Source organism: Rhinoderma darwinii, chromosome 8, assembly GCF_050947455.1.
Source record: "Rhinoderma darwinii isolate aRhiDar2 chromosome 8, aRhiDar2.hap1, whole genome shotgun sequence".
Lineage (NCBI taxonomy): Eukaryota > Metazoa > Chordata > Amphibia > Anura > Rhinodermatidae > Rhinoderma > Rhinoderma darwinii.
Window position 1 is genome coordinate 93,005,452 of NC_134694.1, and position 16,173 is coordinate 93,021,624.

Sequence of the window (16,173 nt, forward strand, 5' to 3'; positions counted from 1 at the left end):
TTGTCATGCACTTACTGAGCGCAGGGACTGCCGCCCAGTTGTACCCCGTCGCCTAGGGCGGGTCGTTGCAAGTAGGCAGGGACAGAGTGGCGGGTAGATTAGGGCTCACTTGTCCGTTTCCCTACCCCCCCCACCATTACATAAGTGTTCAGTTTTGGTTTTCTAATATATCTTTGTTCAAAGTCAACTGCCTATATATTTCTAGACCCTTAAAATATACTGCCAATGTGACGCTTAAATAAATTGATTGAGTTAACCCTATCAAAGCTGGAGAACACAGACCTGTAGTGAGCCTGTGGATTTTGTTTAATATATTTTAATGGCCAACTTCTTTCCATACGCAACAAGCCGAGTGAGCTAATGACAAAAAAATAGGAGTGAACTAATTGAGGACTGGCAAGACTAGACACAAGGATTTTGCAGAGCTTTGTGAAAGGCAGGCAATGTAGTTCATTGGATATGATGTGTATTAAGGATCAGGCTCAACTTATGTTATGCAGCCAGTCTATTTTATATTTTATCTTAGAAAGACAATCAGTTCTTGTAAATAAGACGGCCCAGCGATCAACAGGGAAAATATATTCTTATATGGCGGCCATCCAAATTAGTTGCCCTTCATGTAATACAAGTATGGGCCGGGTCCGCCAAAGCGGGAGCCCCTGATTCTTCGTGGTTCTTCACTCTGGCTCATAGAAGTGGGGCCTGAGTTTGGGGCCCCCTCTATGATGCTCATGTACCCTAATAGGGCATATGGACAGGGAATGTCTCTATGAGGAAAACTCATTTAAGTAAACTCTAACATTGAACAAAATATAATAAATTCGTCTATTTTGATTTACAGCTACAAACTCTTCTAGAAGACACATACAATATAGGAATGTTTAATTGTAAAGGATAGTAATCTGGAAACTGCTGCTATGTTACCCATTATAGAAAATAAATCAAGAAACTTGGGAAAAAAATGCTCCTTGCACCGGGCGCTCTAGTGTGAGTAGTTCACTGATTCCACTGATTCCACGGAGTAATTGGTATGGATTAAAAGGTTTTATTGGAGAATATGTTATAAAAAACAATAAAAGGATTAGCTGCAACAATGCCTGACGAAGACCTCGGTGCGAGGTTGAAACGCGTTGCAGCTAATCCTTTTATTGTTTTTTATAACATATTCTCCAATAAACCCTTTTAATCCATACCAATGACTCCGTGGAATTAGTGGAATCAGTGAACTACTCACACTAGAGCGCCCGGTGCAAGGAGCATTTTTTTCCCAAGTTTCTTTATCCAAAAAGACCACGAGAAATAGGCTCCATCATTGGAGACACCTATCGTGGCTTAGCTCCAGAGGCCAGCACAGTGTGAACGAAACCAAAGGTGGAAAAACACCTGACAAGCAACAAAGTTAAGTTGTGCTGATGATCTTGCACAACTTAATCAGGTGAGTCCTACCAAATCACCCCCTGACCAATTTATCCACTATACCTGTACGTTATCACCTTAGAGGAGCGTCGTCTCTCTCTTTTCTTTTGTTTTTTATCAAGCAGAAAATAAATCAAAGCATTCATGCTGAGACACTGTGTAAAAACATTTCTTTGATATTGGATGTAATGAATTAAAAAAATCCTTTTCAACTATAAAGACAAATGCTGAACCATAGTCATGCTAAGTTGTTTGAAATGATTGAAAATATTATGAGAAAAATGCACTATTATTTACAAGATAATAAAATAGTATTGGTAAATTAAGGCAATGTACTGTAACAAAAAGTATGCGAAAAAATAGCAGCAACGGAAGAACAGATAACCGTGTATAATCTCAGCTAATGTACAGTCCTGAGAATGAGAGAAATGGTCTGTTTAAAAAAGAAGAAATCACAGGAACGGATAAAAAATACGGCAACAATCTACTGTATGGTGTACCGGCCCTTTACACTGGACAACCAAAAAATGGTCGCTAGTTGGCAGTGTGTAAACCGGGAGATCTGCTGCCGACATGATGCAATTCCATAGGGACGAATAATTGTGGTAACGATCGCTCTTCCCTATACAATATCGTTGAGTTCTCATAACTGACTTATTGTATCGTCTATCAGCGGTCGTTTTCATGGGTAGTATCAGGCCGTCTGAAAGGACCGTTACAATTGAAATCTGTCTGTCTATTTAAATATATATATAAATCTTTGCTAATCATTTCATTATTAAATAACAGTATACAATATATTCAGATGATATCTAAGGTTTGGACAACACTTTTCCATTTTTTTTTATTTAATAATTGCCAAATTAGTCAATATATATCAGAAATGAGTCTCATATAGAAAATAATATTTCCCTATAGGAAGGTTCCCTCTGAGAGTATGTACACATGGCATCTGATATTTTGAAGTTGACCTCACCTAAGATTGAAATCAAATACCAGTGAAGAAAGAAGAAATCGTGCCAGCTGCTACCTTGTGTCATATGTGTGCAGTCAGTTCTGAAATTGCTGCCAAAGTGTGGATGGTATAAAAGTAAATACAAGTTCTTCTACAGCAATGATATTTACTGTCAAATTATAACATATTTATAAAAATGCAACATTTTACTTAAATAGCTGCCGCCAAATGAATAAACCACCTTCTTGATGGTAGAAATAAGGATTTAAATGGCGCTGACTCAATCTAAAAAACATACTGTGACGGGTCAAGTAAAAAGAATAAGTCAGACATAAGCCTCTATTACACCGGCCAATGCAGCAAGCGGCATCAACGAGATAGCTCGTGGATCGGCGCTCCTTTGCTCCTGTCACAAGGAGCTATGTATGGGGACAAGCGGTCATTGCTCCGATCGCCTTCCGTCCCCTTATATTATCATCATGTCGGCAGCGCGTCTCCCTGTTTACACAGGGAGATGTGCTGCCGACAACGATAATACCTACTTTTTTAAAAAGATACGATCAGCAGATGACCAAGCGTTTGCTCGTTCATCTGCTGATCGCTGACCTGTTTACACTGGGCAATTATCGGGAACGAGCGTTCTATGAATGATTGTTTGCCCGATAATTGCCCAGTGTAAAACCCCCTTTAAATGAAATGAAGAGTCCTCTGCTCCTTCATATAGACTGCCGTGCTATACAAACATCCAGGATCCTGGTCATAAGATTTGTTTGTTTGATTGTTTATTCACGAGTGATCACATTTTGTATGCATTTTTTAGCTGAAAGTTCTAATCAAGACTATGACATGTTCTGACCGAACTCTATAATTTTGATTATAATGTAGGTCCATGCCATGGGGTAAGAAGGCGAGGTCTAGACTGGTCTGGCCATAGGGGTGTACAATCGGTGTGGTGTAAGGTGCATTACCTGTCACTACTGAAGTGGGTGCCACTGGCTCAGCAGATGGCCAGGCGACCTGGTGACCTATGGAAAGGCAGTTGCATTGCCTAGTTTTTTTTTGGACAGTTATTTGGGCACTGAATGATTTTATCATTTGGCCACTATATGGTACAGTAGAAAGGAGGGGGGCATCAATAGAAAATACTGCCATGGGCACCAACCAACTTAAAGGGGTTGTTCAGGTTCAGGGCTGTTTTTTATATTGATGACCTATCTGCAGGATAGGTCATCAGTACATGATCGGTGGGGGTCTAACACCCAGAACCCTGCCCAGATCAGCTGCTCCGGGTGCCTGTGGATGCCGGAAGCTATGAAGTGGTCGGTGCCGGAAGCAGAAGACTCCGACCGATGTATAGTGGCTGTGCTGGGCTACTGTAGCTCTGTTTTTATTCACTTGAATAGGAGAAGAGCTGCAGCACTACAGCACGGCCGCTCTGCAGTGGTCAGAGCCTTCTACTTCCAGCCCTGACCACTGCACAGCTTCCGGCACCAGCTGGAGCAGTTGATCGGTGTGGGGTCTGGGTGTCGAAGACCCCCCCCAAACATATACTAATGACCTATCCTGTGAAATCATCTGGAATTCACTGACAATTTAATGTGTGTGAAGTCTCCAATGACAAATGTTGTGTATAAATACAACAAACCCAATCCTTTGTACAGGCAAGAGATAAGCTGCTACCAGAAGTGTCTGGCATCTGCTTATCTTCCCCTTTTCTATTGAATAAACATGTATGCTAGGCTGTGCAGGTTTATGTGGAGGTAGGGGGATATAGCTGTTGGTTGAATGAATCTTCAGTTGAAAGATATCTTATGTGTTGAACCTCAGAGTCTGCAGTGCCCCAAGTGCTTCTTCAAGCGTCAGATAGAATTCTTCTTTAATCCATATTAATTTATCAGCAATTGTTATGCTTATGAGCACCTCCCTGATGCTGAAGCGAAGAACTATCTGCAGATCAGTAATAAGTGCAGACTTGGTGCAGGGAGCAAGGGTCTGCTAAGGTGGCACAGAGACAAATTATTTTTGCAAACTAGAATTGTTTTTTTTGTTGGTGTATAATCTTTGGCCATATTGGGGAATATTGAGTTCATTGGGACCCCATCTATATGTCATTTATTAGTGGTCTATTTGTTTAGGATACACTTTACTTGCTTGAAATCTTTCTTCCATAATTCATATATGTATAAACATTGCTTTATAAATAGTTGAAGAGGGGAATCAAATCATATTTAGGTAAAAATGTATATAAAGTCAAATGGAATAATATGTAGTGTAGATGTTCATCCACTAGAGGGCAGCACAAGTTTCCTAAATAAGCAATCTAAAGTATATGATTCACTGCTTTGTATATTTCAATGAACCAAGATAAGACAATACTTGTACAGCTATCCAATGTTCTGTGCAAAATGGATAATCATGTCTTTTTCAGGACAAACTGACCTTTTCTCTTTTCATACTACTTTGCACAGTTTGTTTTACATTATTGAAACATTATTGTGACAACTTCACAAAGCTGATATTTTACAGAGAAGTAATTTCACCAGTATGTCTTACAGTTACACAAAAATGTATCATGATATTGTCATATTGCAAGAATGCATCACTTCGATGTCCATAGCTTTGTCTCACAAGTAGAAAAAAAATATGCAATGCACAGGAGGGCACATTTATGCTGCAACAACATAAGTAAAACTACCTGAAAAAAAAAACTAGACTATCTTTCCTTCAACATAAAAAAAAAAAAAACCTGGTTGTTAGTCTGAATGATCTACTCTAAGCTATTGAAAGATAAAGGGGAGATTCACTAAGTAAAGTATAACAGAATTCTGGCACAAATTGTTCCAAAAAATGGTACTACATATTCTGCATCAAATGTATTTGTTTTAGAAAAGTTTTGCTCTTTTTCAACAGTTTTGAAAAGTGTCTTAAAAAGGGAGCATGGCTAATAATTAGAGAGAAGCACATTTATTCTATACAAATCGGATTCGGTCTGAATTTCTTAAAAGCTTCAAAATCTTTGAATTCCAAAAATGTTGGAGTTCTTGGCGCATTAATTGCATCAAAATGTCTCCCACCAGCGAGTAACAGATACTATTTTATAGATTACAAAAAAAAAAAAAATCCCATGAGATCGGGTGTGCTTTCCCATAATGCCTTGCAGACAGCCTTCCCAAAATGCACTGCAGTCATATATGTTGCTTTCACTTTGACACTACATGTTGGCTTGGCATTAAATAACATGAAAGGGGTTGGATTTAAGATGGATACATTCCTAAAAGTCATAGGAGAGTCTCTCATGTGTTCAGTGCAATCCGGGCACTTTCAATTTGCGGACCAAATCAAACCTGAAACAAATTTCGGGAAATTCGCTCATCTCTACTAATAATAATAATAGCCCTAAGATTTATTAATGGCATGCACAATTTTTGTACCGAAAAAGAAAGTAAAGCTTGCCAGCCGAGAGGAGAAAAGTGTCTAACATGTCTGGCAAGAAGTGCCAAACCTATTATACAGTGTGCACCATTATCATAAATATGTTAATGTTTCTACCTGTCTCTTCTAGTTTTAACCTGTCTGAATTTAGTAAAGAATTAATAAACCTGCCCCATTTCAAAAAATCTAGCAGAAAAAATTCCTTTCAAATTCAGTTGGGTGATTGAAACCGAGTAAAGGGAGGAGATTCCTATTGCAGCAGGCTGCCTCCCAGCCAAATATTGGTTTCATCTGAAGCCGCTAAGTATGTGTGGTCAAATGGTCATGTGATGGACACACAGCTGCTGGGATCATTAAAATACACAGCTCTAATACACATACTGTAACTGTAACGAGCTGTGCACCTGTGTGTCCATCACATGACCATGGACAGAGTTGCATCTACTGGAAGTAAACAATAAATGTTCCTATTGAATAACAACAAGCAGAGATCTTGAAACCCATGAGGAATTAATACAGAAAGTATATCAGAATATTGTATAACTTTTAAAAAAAAAAACGAAAAATATTAATTTGGTGAAAGTGGAGAACCCCTTAGGCTAATATTTGAATGTGCTGTAGTGAAGCTCATGTTATGTCCTTAGTTGTGGATGACTAAGCCTAACCTCAAGCTCATCACATTAAAAGAATGCATTACTGTACCTGCCATGGAAATTCTCCCTTTAGACTGTCAGTCCCACCAACAATCCTGACGCTTGGATCGACAGTTGCAGGCACAATGTCACCTGAAGCATTAATTGATCGGACATTTTCTGTGAAGTTGTATATAATAGAGGTGGAATTATAGTCTTCGAGATCCAGGATAGAACGAGTAACATCTTTTGGTATAGTTTCTGGTGCAGTAACCTTTCCACATGGATATTGTACTGTACAAACAAAGACAATTATAAGTGAATGTAGTAGATTGAGGTTTCCATCTAATCCTGAACCTTCTCATCTATTTTCATATGTCACATATCATAGGTTTACTGCTTTTCCTGCATCTACCAAGCCAATGTTAGTGCACATGATATTTCTTGATGATCTGTGGACTGGTGGCTGACTATTTATTTAATTATCTTCTGCATAATGCTGCATTTTTTACAGCCATATTTGTGATTTGTTTGAAGTATTTTATGCCGCAAATAAGATTGGGTCCCATTAGAGAGAAGAAGGAAATCTTTTTATTCTAATAGGATCTGAATCCGTTTTTGAAATAAAATGGACAGCTCATAGATGGACTTTACACAGACTGAAAATACAACCGTGTGACTGCAACCTCACTTGTACTGTCTTGTTTCAAGCTATAGTAGAAAATATATAATATGGACTAGATTCCATCTACTTACAGTATACATTTGTCCCCAGTTCAAAAAATATATTTTAACAATCTCTAAGACTCTATTCACATCTGCTTTGGGTTCCCGTTCTGATGTTCCGTCAGAGCTTTCCATCAGAACGGGACCCTGAACAGTCACAAACTGACACGAATGGAAACCAGCGGTTTCCGTTTCCATCACCATTGATTTCAATGGTGACGGATCCGATGCCCACGGTTTCCGTTTGTCTCAGTTGTGCACCGGATCCGTCGTTTTGCCGGAAGCAATAGCGTAGTCGACTACGCTATTGCTTCCGGCAAAACGACGGATCCGGTGCACAACAGAGACAAACGGAAACCATGGGCACCGGATGACAATATAGAGCTGTAGGCACTCTTGTAAATACAACCCAAGAAGCAATGCTTCTGTAATATATTATCTGATGTGATACACCACAGTTTTTCTACTGCATTCTTTATGGGTATACAGTACATAGATTTCTAAGGGTGACATATTATATATGCATACAATACAGATCCATAACATGCTCATGTGCATCAGTCCTTAAAAGGTTTTTCACTAGGATGAGTCACCACTTTATGATCGGTGGTAGTCTCACTACTGGGTACCCCGCCAATCCTGAGATTTAAGACACTGCATCTCTGGTGTAGCACTGCGCAGCAACTCTCACAAGCACCGGCTGTGAAAGGAACTACAGCACAGTTTAATTTTTCTAAACCGGCGCTGCAGCCCTTTCATTCTCAGAGTCGGTTGGGTTCTTGGTGGTTGGACCGCCACTGATCAGAAAGTGATGGCATAAAGAGTTCTCTTCCTACACGGTTGTGGCAGGGGTGGGGGTTGCAGTTTTTTTTTAGCAAAGTATCATGACAGGATTTGGAATACTTATACGGCAGGTCAGGTGTGGCCTGCTATTTGTGCTTCTTCAGTCGATGGTAATAGAGAAATTTATCATGATTTGTGAGACATTATAAAGTAAGATAGTGCACACATTAATTATATTTTTGCATTGTGGCAATCTTGTCCCCAACCAATATACCATGTCCTGGCAGCCACGGGTTGGAGACCACGCTGTTAGAGGATGTGATGATTGACAGACTCCTAAAAAAAAAAAAGCTAAGGAATGTTCCAATAAAATAAGGACTTTACAGTTTTAGATTAAGGTCAATTATTAAATTTGATTCTATGTTTTAACACATTGCCTTAAATAATAGCATGCACTTGAATAGCTTTGCATAAGATAGAGTAAATCCAATTTCTGTTGCATACTCCCTGCCACCTGAGACAGGTCTTTTTATTCTAGTGAAAGAGAAAGAAATTGGTTTAGACATGAGGACTCAAATTGTTCACTAAGAACCTCACAATTATTCTGGAATTCATACCTAAATGACCAGTATTACAACACTATAACAACAGGTGGGGTGTTGCTCAGTCACTTAGAGTTGTGTCAGAGTGCTAAAGAATGGGGAGATGTTCTGTGAGGACAATTTGCCTTCAGATTTCCTGTATACCAGAGCTTCCAACCTCTTTCTACTGGGACTTAACCAGATAGAACATCGAGAGACCTGGTCAACCCCATTGGTCAAAGTTGATGCCTAAATAAAAGGGGTTTTCTCATCTCCCGAGTTCCGGAAACAGCTCAGCTTGCTGTGCTACGCTGTTTCTGTAACTCCCATTCACTTCTATGACTGTTACGAAGGCAGCATAGTACAGCGAGCTCTGCTGCTTCCGTACTCCCGGATGCCTTGTAACTCAGTGACCGGAAAGCAGTGACAGCTGGACAAGGTAGGACAGAGGTCAGGGGGGCCCCTCTAGAGATAGGTGCAAGTCGCAGAGGTGGAACCCGCATCTATCGGACATTTATGGCATATCCTGTAGATATGTCATAAATGTCCGAGATGGGAATACTCCTTTAAAAATGTATTTTAATTTTTTTTCTCCTGAACCTAGTATAGCATTAGGCTGGATTCACATGAGCATGTTCGGTCCGTAATGGACGGAACGTATTTCGGCCGCAAGTCCTGGACCGAACACAGTGCAGGGAGCCGGGCTCCTAGCATCATAGTTATGTACGACGCTAGGAGTCCCTGCCTCTCCGTGGAACTACTGTCCCGTACTTAAAACATGATTACAGTACGGGACAGTTGTCACACAGCGAGGCAGGGACTCCTAGCGTCGTACATAACTATGATTCTAGGAGCCCGGCTCCCTGCAGTGTGTTCTGTCCGGGACTTGCGGCCAAAATACGTTCCGTCCATTACGGACCGAACATGCTCGTATAAATCCAGCCTTAAAATAATTACCAAATTAGTCAATTATGTTGCTAAACCAGAGACATGTTCCGCCAAGGAAACGAGTAACAAGTAATCACCTCTGTCAAAACTGCCTCCTTAGCTGTGCCTCACCATCTGGGGGGGGGTGCCAGACCAATGTGGCCCAGTTTGACAAACACTGCTGTAAACCATGCAATCTCATGGTTTGTCTCCGCTGCATAAGAGCCCAAGTCCATGGATTGTTCGTCAAAGCATCTTTAAAGGGAACTTGTCACCAGCATTTCACCTATTAAACCAGCAATACCTGGTGGTCGTGGGTGAAAAATAATTTCTATATAACCTCTAATTGTCTTCTTAGTCGGCTCTGTAGCTTTAGTATTCAGTTTTTTAGTGTTCCCACACCGTATGCTAATGAGCATAAAAGAGTCAGATCTTCATTTGAAAAGAGTCGTATCTTCATTCCTCAAGCCTTTCCGAGTTAACCCCGCCTCCTTACTTTTGATTGACAGCTCCTCGCCTTCCCCCAGCACACAGTATCCCGCGCTTGTGCATTGATGTTCTCTTCTGTGTGTGCACAAAGGGACACCAGATTATTACGATAAAAGGCGCAAAATGTTTGTAGACCGTTATTAACAGTCGGAGGAGTCGTTTAGGAGAGGGGATAAAAGTGATGAACTTTTGATAGCAGCGGTCAGTGAGGGATAAGTAAAGTTCAATAGGTAAAATGCTGGTGACAGGTTCCCTTTAATCTATTGTCCTATTCCAAAAATCCGCATCTACCACTATCCTTCTGCACAACCGGAATACAAAATATTAACATCTACTGATTACCTGCCTCCTCGCATGACTTGCCATCTTCTCCTAACTTGTACCCACTTGCACAGAAACAGATAACTTTTTTACTTGAATCTTCCTTGCACATTTGTTGGCATCCTCCATTGTTAATAGTACACGTGATAGGCAATGCTGAAGAAGAAGAGAAAAAAATAATTGTCTTGTAGAAAGATATGTAAGATGTGTTCTAACAAACCAACGTGTCTTCTATTTCTCCAAAGTTTTCTTTTTGTATTTCTATTCTCTAAATGAATCTACAGGTCAGAGGACATGCTTCATCCATTTTGAAAATATATTTCACTTTGTAAGTTTTTGATGGTCCAATAGTAACACTCTAGGAAAAAGTTATACACTGTCTAATGCTAAATTTAGGGTTGTACAGGGGGGTGCATGAAACAGTGATCTAAAGAAGACAAAAGGAAAAATCCCTGTGTCATGCACCTCCCTTCACAAGGCATTATATAGTGGGAGGGATTTATTAATACAGATGTAGCCATTTTTATCTTGGCTTTTAACGCATTAAATACACAGCGACAAGAAACTAAGTTGACTTTTTCAATGACTTTCCAGAGGCTTTTGTTGTGTGATACGTATCATGCTGCAGCAAGTTATCAGAGTCCAGATAAACTTGGCTACATCTGTACTGCCACAACAGTATCTCACTATGAACAAATTTATGCTAAAGTAATAACTGAAGCCTTTATATAAAGGGGTGTCTCCATTTCAGACATTTATGGCATATCCAAAGAATATGCCATAACTGTCTTATAGGTGTGGGTCCTAGCTCTATAACTCCCAAAGAAGTGAATAGAGAGAGCCGTGCACATGAGCTGCCCCCTCTCCATTTATTCTCCACATTGGTCCCAGAGGTGGGACTCACATTTGTCAGACATGTATGGTATATCCTTTAAATATGCCATAAATGTGTAAGAGGGGAATACCCCTTTAACAACCAATACCAACATTCTGCTGTATCGAACAATGACGGGCTACAAAGAATTTACACACATTATTTATCTATATATTTGTGTGGTGATATAGCTCCATCTAGAATGGCTACATTAAAATATAATCAGAAGAATTCATGGCATCATCATATTACTAAAATAATAGGACTATAGAAGCAACACATACCAAAAAAGTACAACTACCCCACAAAGTATTGCTTACTCAGGCATGTAAATAACAAGCATCTCATCAAACAGTAATTACCAGTCTATGTCAACTCATATAGTGTAACTGCAGCTGTTCAGGCCGAAGTAGATAACCACCGCCGATGAAATGATGTGAGATTCTATGAACAGTTAGGTACTATAATGTATGTGGATAATGAGCAGTGCCATCTGGATACATGTACTCACCGACAAGGTGGTTTGGTTTTAAATTGAATATTTCCTATTAAAATCTCTTTTTTGACATTTTATTATTTTATAAAGTGATTATAAAATTAAAAACAAGATAAACTTTAATAGATTTGTATTGTGTGCGTTCTAGTATTTAATTCAGAATTTTACGGCATGGGTGGTGGGCACTGCTATTATACAGCCACTATTAATACCCTTACTGTGGGTTGTGAATGATGTTAGGGATTGACAACACTAGAAACAAAAATCTGTAAGAAACTGGTGCCACTAGATAGGTATGATATACCTCTCACTGTTTAGTCTGTAATCCAGGCAATGTAAGACAGAAACTGTGTCATCAAATGTTCAATTTAACGAAGAACAAAAAAAAAAAAAAGAAGACATTTAGGGGTTTTCCGAGAGCCCAAAAAGATTGTTTAAAGGCAGGGAATGTGATAAAATAAGAAAAGAAAAGACAGCGGTTGTTATCGCGGGAGTCAGTCTTCAGCCAGCGTGGTCTCACGCGATGACGCTAGCTGAATACTGGACTTTAGGAAACAGCCTCACGCTAATAGGTCAGCGTCAGAGGCTCAGTGGTAGCTCCGCCCACTGAGAATCACTGGCAGCCAAACCCACTTGGCTAGCTAGCGAGTCATTTCCATATTTATTGCTAAATATAGAGGGGTCCATGGCTCAGCGACACACAAGTACAAGACAAATACCGCTGGACTCAGAGACACAGTGGCTATTAGGTGAGACCACTAACTCACTTTGTAGGCCCTAATGACAGGTCCCCCTTTAAGAAACTCTAGTAATAGATAAATTCACCTTCTTCACAGTCTTCATACTTTTCTTAAAGTGCTCAAAAAGTCAACACAATTATCCAATGACATAATTTGCATTATGGTAATAAAAGCATTTGCATGTAAACACAGGTGGTTGATACAAACCAAGTTCACAGTTCTTTCCCCTGTATCCTTGTTGACACCAGCATACATAGGCGCTCACATCGTCTTTGCATACACCTCCATATAAACAAGGATTTGATATGCACTGATCTCCATCTAGAGAAAAAAAATAATCAGTAGGTGCATTAAAATGGGAAAGCCAGATCTGCATAGAATGATTCCCTTTCATACACACCAGCCCTACTGGCATTCACTAGAATTGCTAGATTACAAACTCAGGTCTCAACTGCCGGCGGTCACATTAAAATTGGAAAAACCATCCCAAAAATGTTACTTTTGGAGACAATAAATCTATGGGGGGGGGGCAGCTAAAGGCTCATGGGCCCGGTGCAAATGTCCTTCTTGGGCCCCCAACTTCTTCTCCTGGTCGACGGCCCGCAACTTTCAGCTGCAACGCTGGGTCTCTTAAGTAACCCAACGATGCAGCACTAACAGCCAGGGACGTCGCTAAAGTCTTAAAACGTCAGGGAGACAGCATATCTATAGCAGTACGACCCTATAGCTATGGATAGGATTAGCTACAGTGGCTCAGCAGACAGTATCACATATGATAGGCCTAGATATAGGGCCCAGCTCACTGACATTGTGGCTCCAGCGCTGGACTCAGGAAAGGATAGATAATAATTGTTTTGCTTTTTTATGTGTTACTCATTTTTTTTGTGTGTTTGTGTTTTTTTATAGATTCGGTTGTTGGACTACTTTGGATTTGAGGACTACTTTGATTGTTTTTTTTTTATTATTTCAATAAAATATTTTTTCTATGTATTTTTTTAAACCTTATTACTAGTGTCTTAGTAATGGCAGCGTCCATTACTAAGGCGGGGGGGGGGGGGGGGGGTGAAAAGGCTAGCACTAACCCCTATTATAATTACAATTATAAAACAAGGACGTAACTAAAGGGTGTGCGGTCATACCCAACCCTTGAGCCTGAAGAAACCCAAAGGCTACTCTGCCACGTAAAAGGGCATTAGTACTATTAATTTCTTGCAATATCTAGGACAACCCTATTATTAATTTTGAATTGGGGCCCAGGAAATTCTATGCCACATTGCTCCCTTTATGAGGAGGGGTGATCACATAATAAGCTCGCTGGGATAGTAACCTCACAAATGCTCCAGTGTTGCCCTGAATATCTGTCAGCTCAGTGCTTCATATGAAGCAGTAAAAGCAGTCTGCCATAAAACAACCCATGTCTCCTGATATAAATTAAAAGATATATAGATTCCCTCCAACTTTATTATCATAACGCTCCTGCTTTTTAAGGCAGCCATTCCAGTAATAAGATTATATCAGGAAGCTGCCATTTATGCAGTGATTTCATATACTGGTATAGATAGGTTCACCAATGTGCACAACTTTTCACATTCAGTACATGGGCAATGACTGTCACTGAAGTCATTGATAATAATAATAATAATAATAATAATAATTAATATAATAATAAATGCAGACTTTGCTAAATTGCAGTTAATTACATGATCAAAACTCTTATTTCTGCAGTAATATCTCAATCAGATGCTCTCTATCTCTTGCAATTCAATTATTCAAGCGGCCGCTTTGCATGTAGAGTACTTATTTCAAGAATTTATGTTTCTATCAGAATGATTTATTGCATAGAGCGTGTTCATTTTGTGAACAAAGCAATAACTCTGACCTCTTATGATATGAGATTTTTTGTAATATTTTCTCAGTTGGAAGCATATGTGTGTCTGCACAGCCTGTATAAGCTAAGACAGAAGGCAAATCCTCTGTGTATGCAAAACCTATCAGTGATGAATTACAGGATTATGTAGTCTTTTGGGTGAGCTTGAAGGAATTACTATTTTCTCAATAATAAAAAGTGCTGTCTATCAGTCAAGCTTCTATGAAGTAAATGGGCAAATATAGAGGAACCACCCATTTAGTTATAGGACCCATGCTATAAGTCGAGTAGTGGATCATTAGAATGCATTAACCATACAGTTGCAAGAAAAAGTAAATGATTACCTGGATTTTTGGAATGGTTGCTAATTTTTATCTAAGCCACAATTACAGATGGAGCCGACTTTATCTTGACTTTTAACGCATTATATACACAGTGTTAAGATCCTTTATATTGAACTTTTCAAAGACTTTTCAATGGCTTTTGTTGTGTGATATCACACTGCAGCAAGTTATCAGAGTCAAGATAAAGATGGCTACATCTGTATGGACAAACAATCGTACTAAACGAATAAGGCCATGTTCACATCTGCGTCAGGGCTTGATTCCGACTGAGTTTTCCATCGGAACGGAGCCCTGAGAGAAACTGAAACCATAGGTTTTCGTTTCTGTCAGCATTGATTTTAATGGTGAAGGATCCGGTGCCAATGGTTTCAATTAGTCTCCATTGTTCAAGAGTTCCGTCGTTTTGACGGGATGAATACCGCAGTCGACTACAGTATTCATCCCATCAAAACGATGGAACTCTTGCACAACGGAGAGAAGTTGTACTGTTCATGTCTTTTATTAAGTACATTGAATAAACATCCACAGTGCAGGGAGAAAAAGTAAGTGAACCTCTGTGTTAATGACTTCTCTAAAAGCTAATTGGCAAAAAAGTGTTTCAATTAAGGAGATGAAATGGGTGTGGGTTTCACAGGTGCTTTGACCATTTAATAAAGGCAGACAATGCCTGGTTACTGCCAAATCTATTCTTCTCAAGACATGCCCCGGGAGAAGTCGAGTGGGTGAAAGCCATGGTCGGGCCAATTGTTTGGCTTGTTGCTGCCTTTTTATGATAACTGAAGATTTGTAAGTGTAATAAAACCTACTTTTAAAACTCAGACGTGTGACAGTCTTACACTATGGTGAATCTTGTACATACTGTATGTTACAGATCAAGGAACACAGGTCCGTACATCTTCACAAAGACACAGGTGAAATATCCAGTGTCTATAACATCTAGTCGTTTGGAACAGAGGACTGTGATTCCCATACACAGGATCATATCCACCAAAGCGATTACTTCTGCAGTAAAGCACCTTCATGTGCGGAATTAACGCTTTTTCTTCAGGTGGATGAGAAGTAGATTTATATTAAAATTGAATTTGCCTGGATCATTCAGCTGGCGTTTGAGTGGTGAGGTGTATCTTCATTGTTATATGTTGTGAAGCATTTACGGGGACTTTATCTTCTCACTATCACCTGCTCTGTTAGGCTCTCTTATTTATCCCATAAATTTTCATCAATCTACAATTGTATCTATACCTCTAAAGAAAGATTGGTCAGTATGAACCATGCCTTTAAGAGACTCACCAGATTATAAGTGCACTATCTCCTACATAATCTGATCAGCGCTGTAATTTAGATAACAGCAGTGGTTTTTATTTTGAAAAATGATAATTTTTTAGCAAGTTATGAGCAATTTTAGATTTATGCTAATTAGTTTCTTAATGACCAACTGGACGTGTTTTTACTTTTTACAGAGGATTGTATGACGCTGACCAATCAGTGACCAATCAGCGTCATACACTTCTCATTGTTCCAGCCCAGCTTCTTTCACTTCACAATCACACTAACAATGGGCTGGAACAATGAGAAGTGTATGACGCTGAT

The 16,173-nt window shown here is 39.6% G+C and overlaps 1 protein-coding gene across 1 annotated transcript in view; it reads right to left on the reverse strand.

Moving 5' to 3' along the window:
- The window catches only part of F9 (coagulation factor IX), a 51,035-nt gene that overhangs the window by 12,302 nt on the left and 22,560 nt on the right, over positions 1-16,173 (reverse strand). Inside the window, exons 4-6 of the mRNA XM_075835900.1 lie at positions 12,580-12,693; positions 10,284-10,418; positions 6,506-6,729 (exon numbers count right to left, since the gene is read on the reverse strand). Coding sequence (XP_075692015.1) covers positions 6,506-6,729; positions 10,284-10,418; positions 12,580-12,693 — 473 coding nt within the window. The remainder of the gene's footprint in view (positions 1-6,505; positions 6,730-10,283; positions 10,419-12,579; positions 12,694-16,173) is intronic.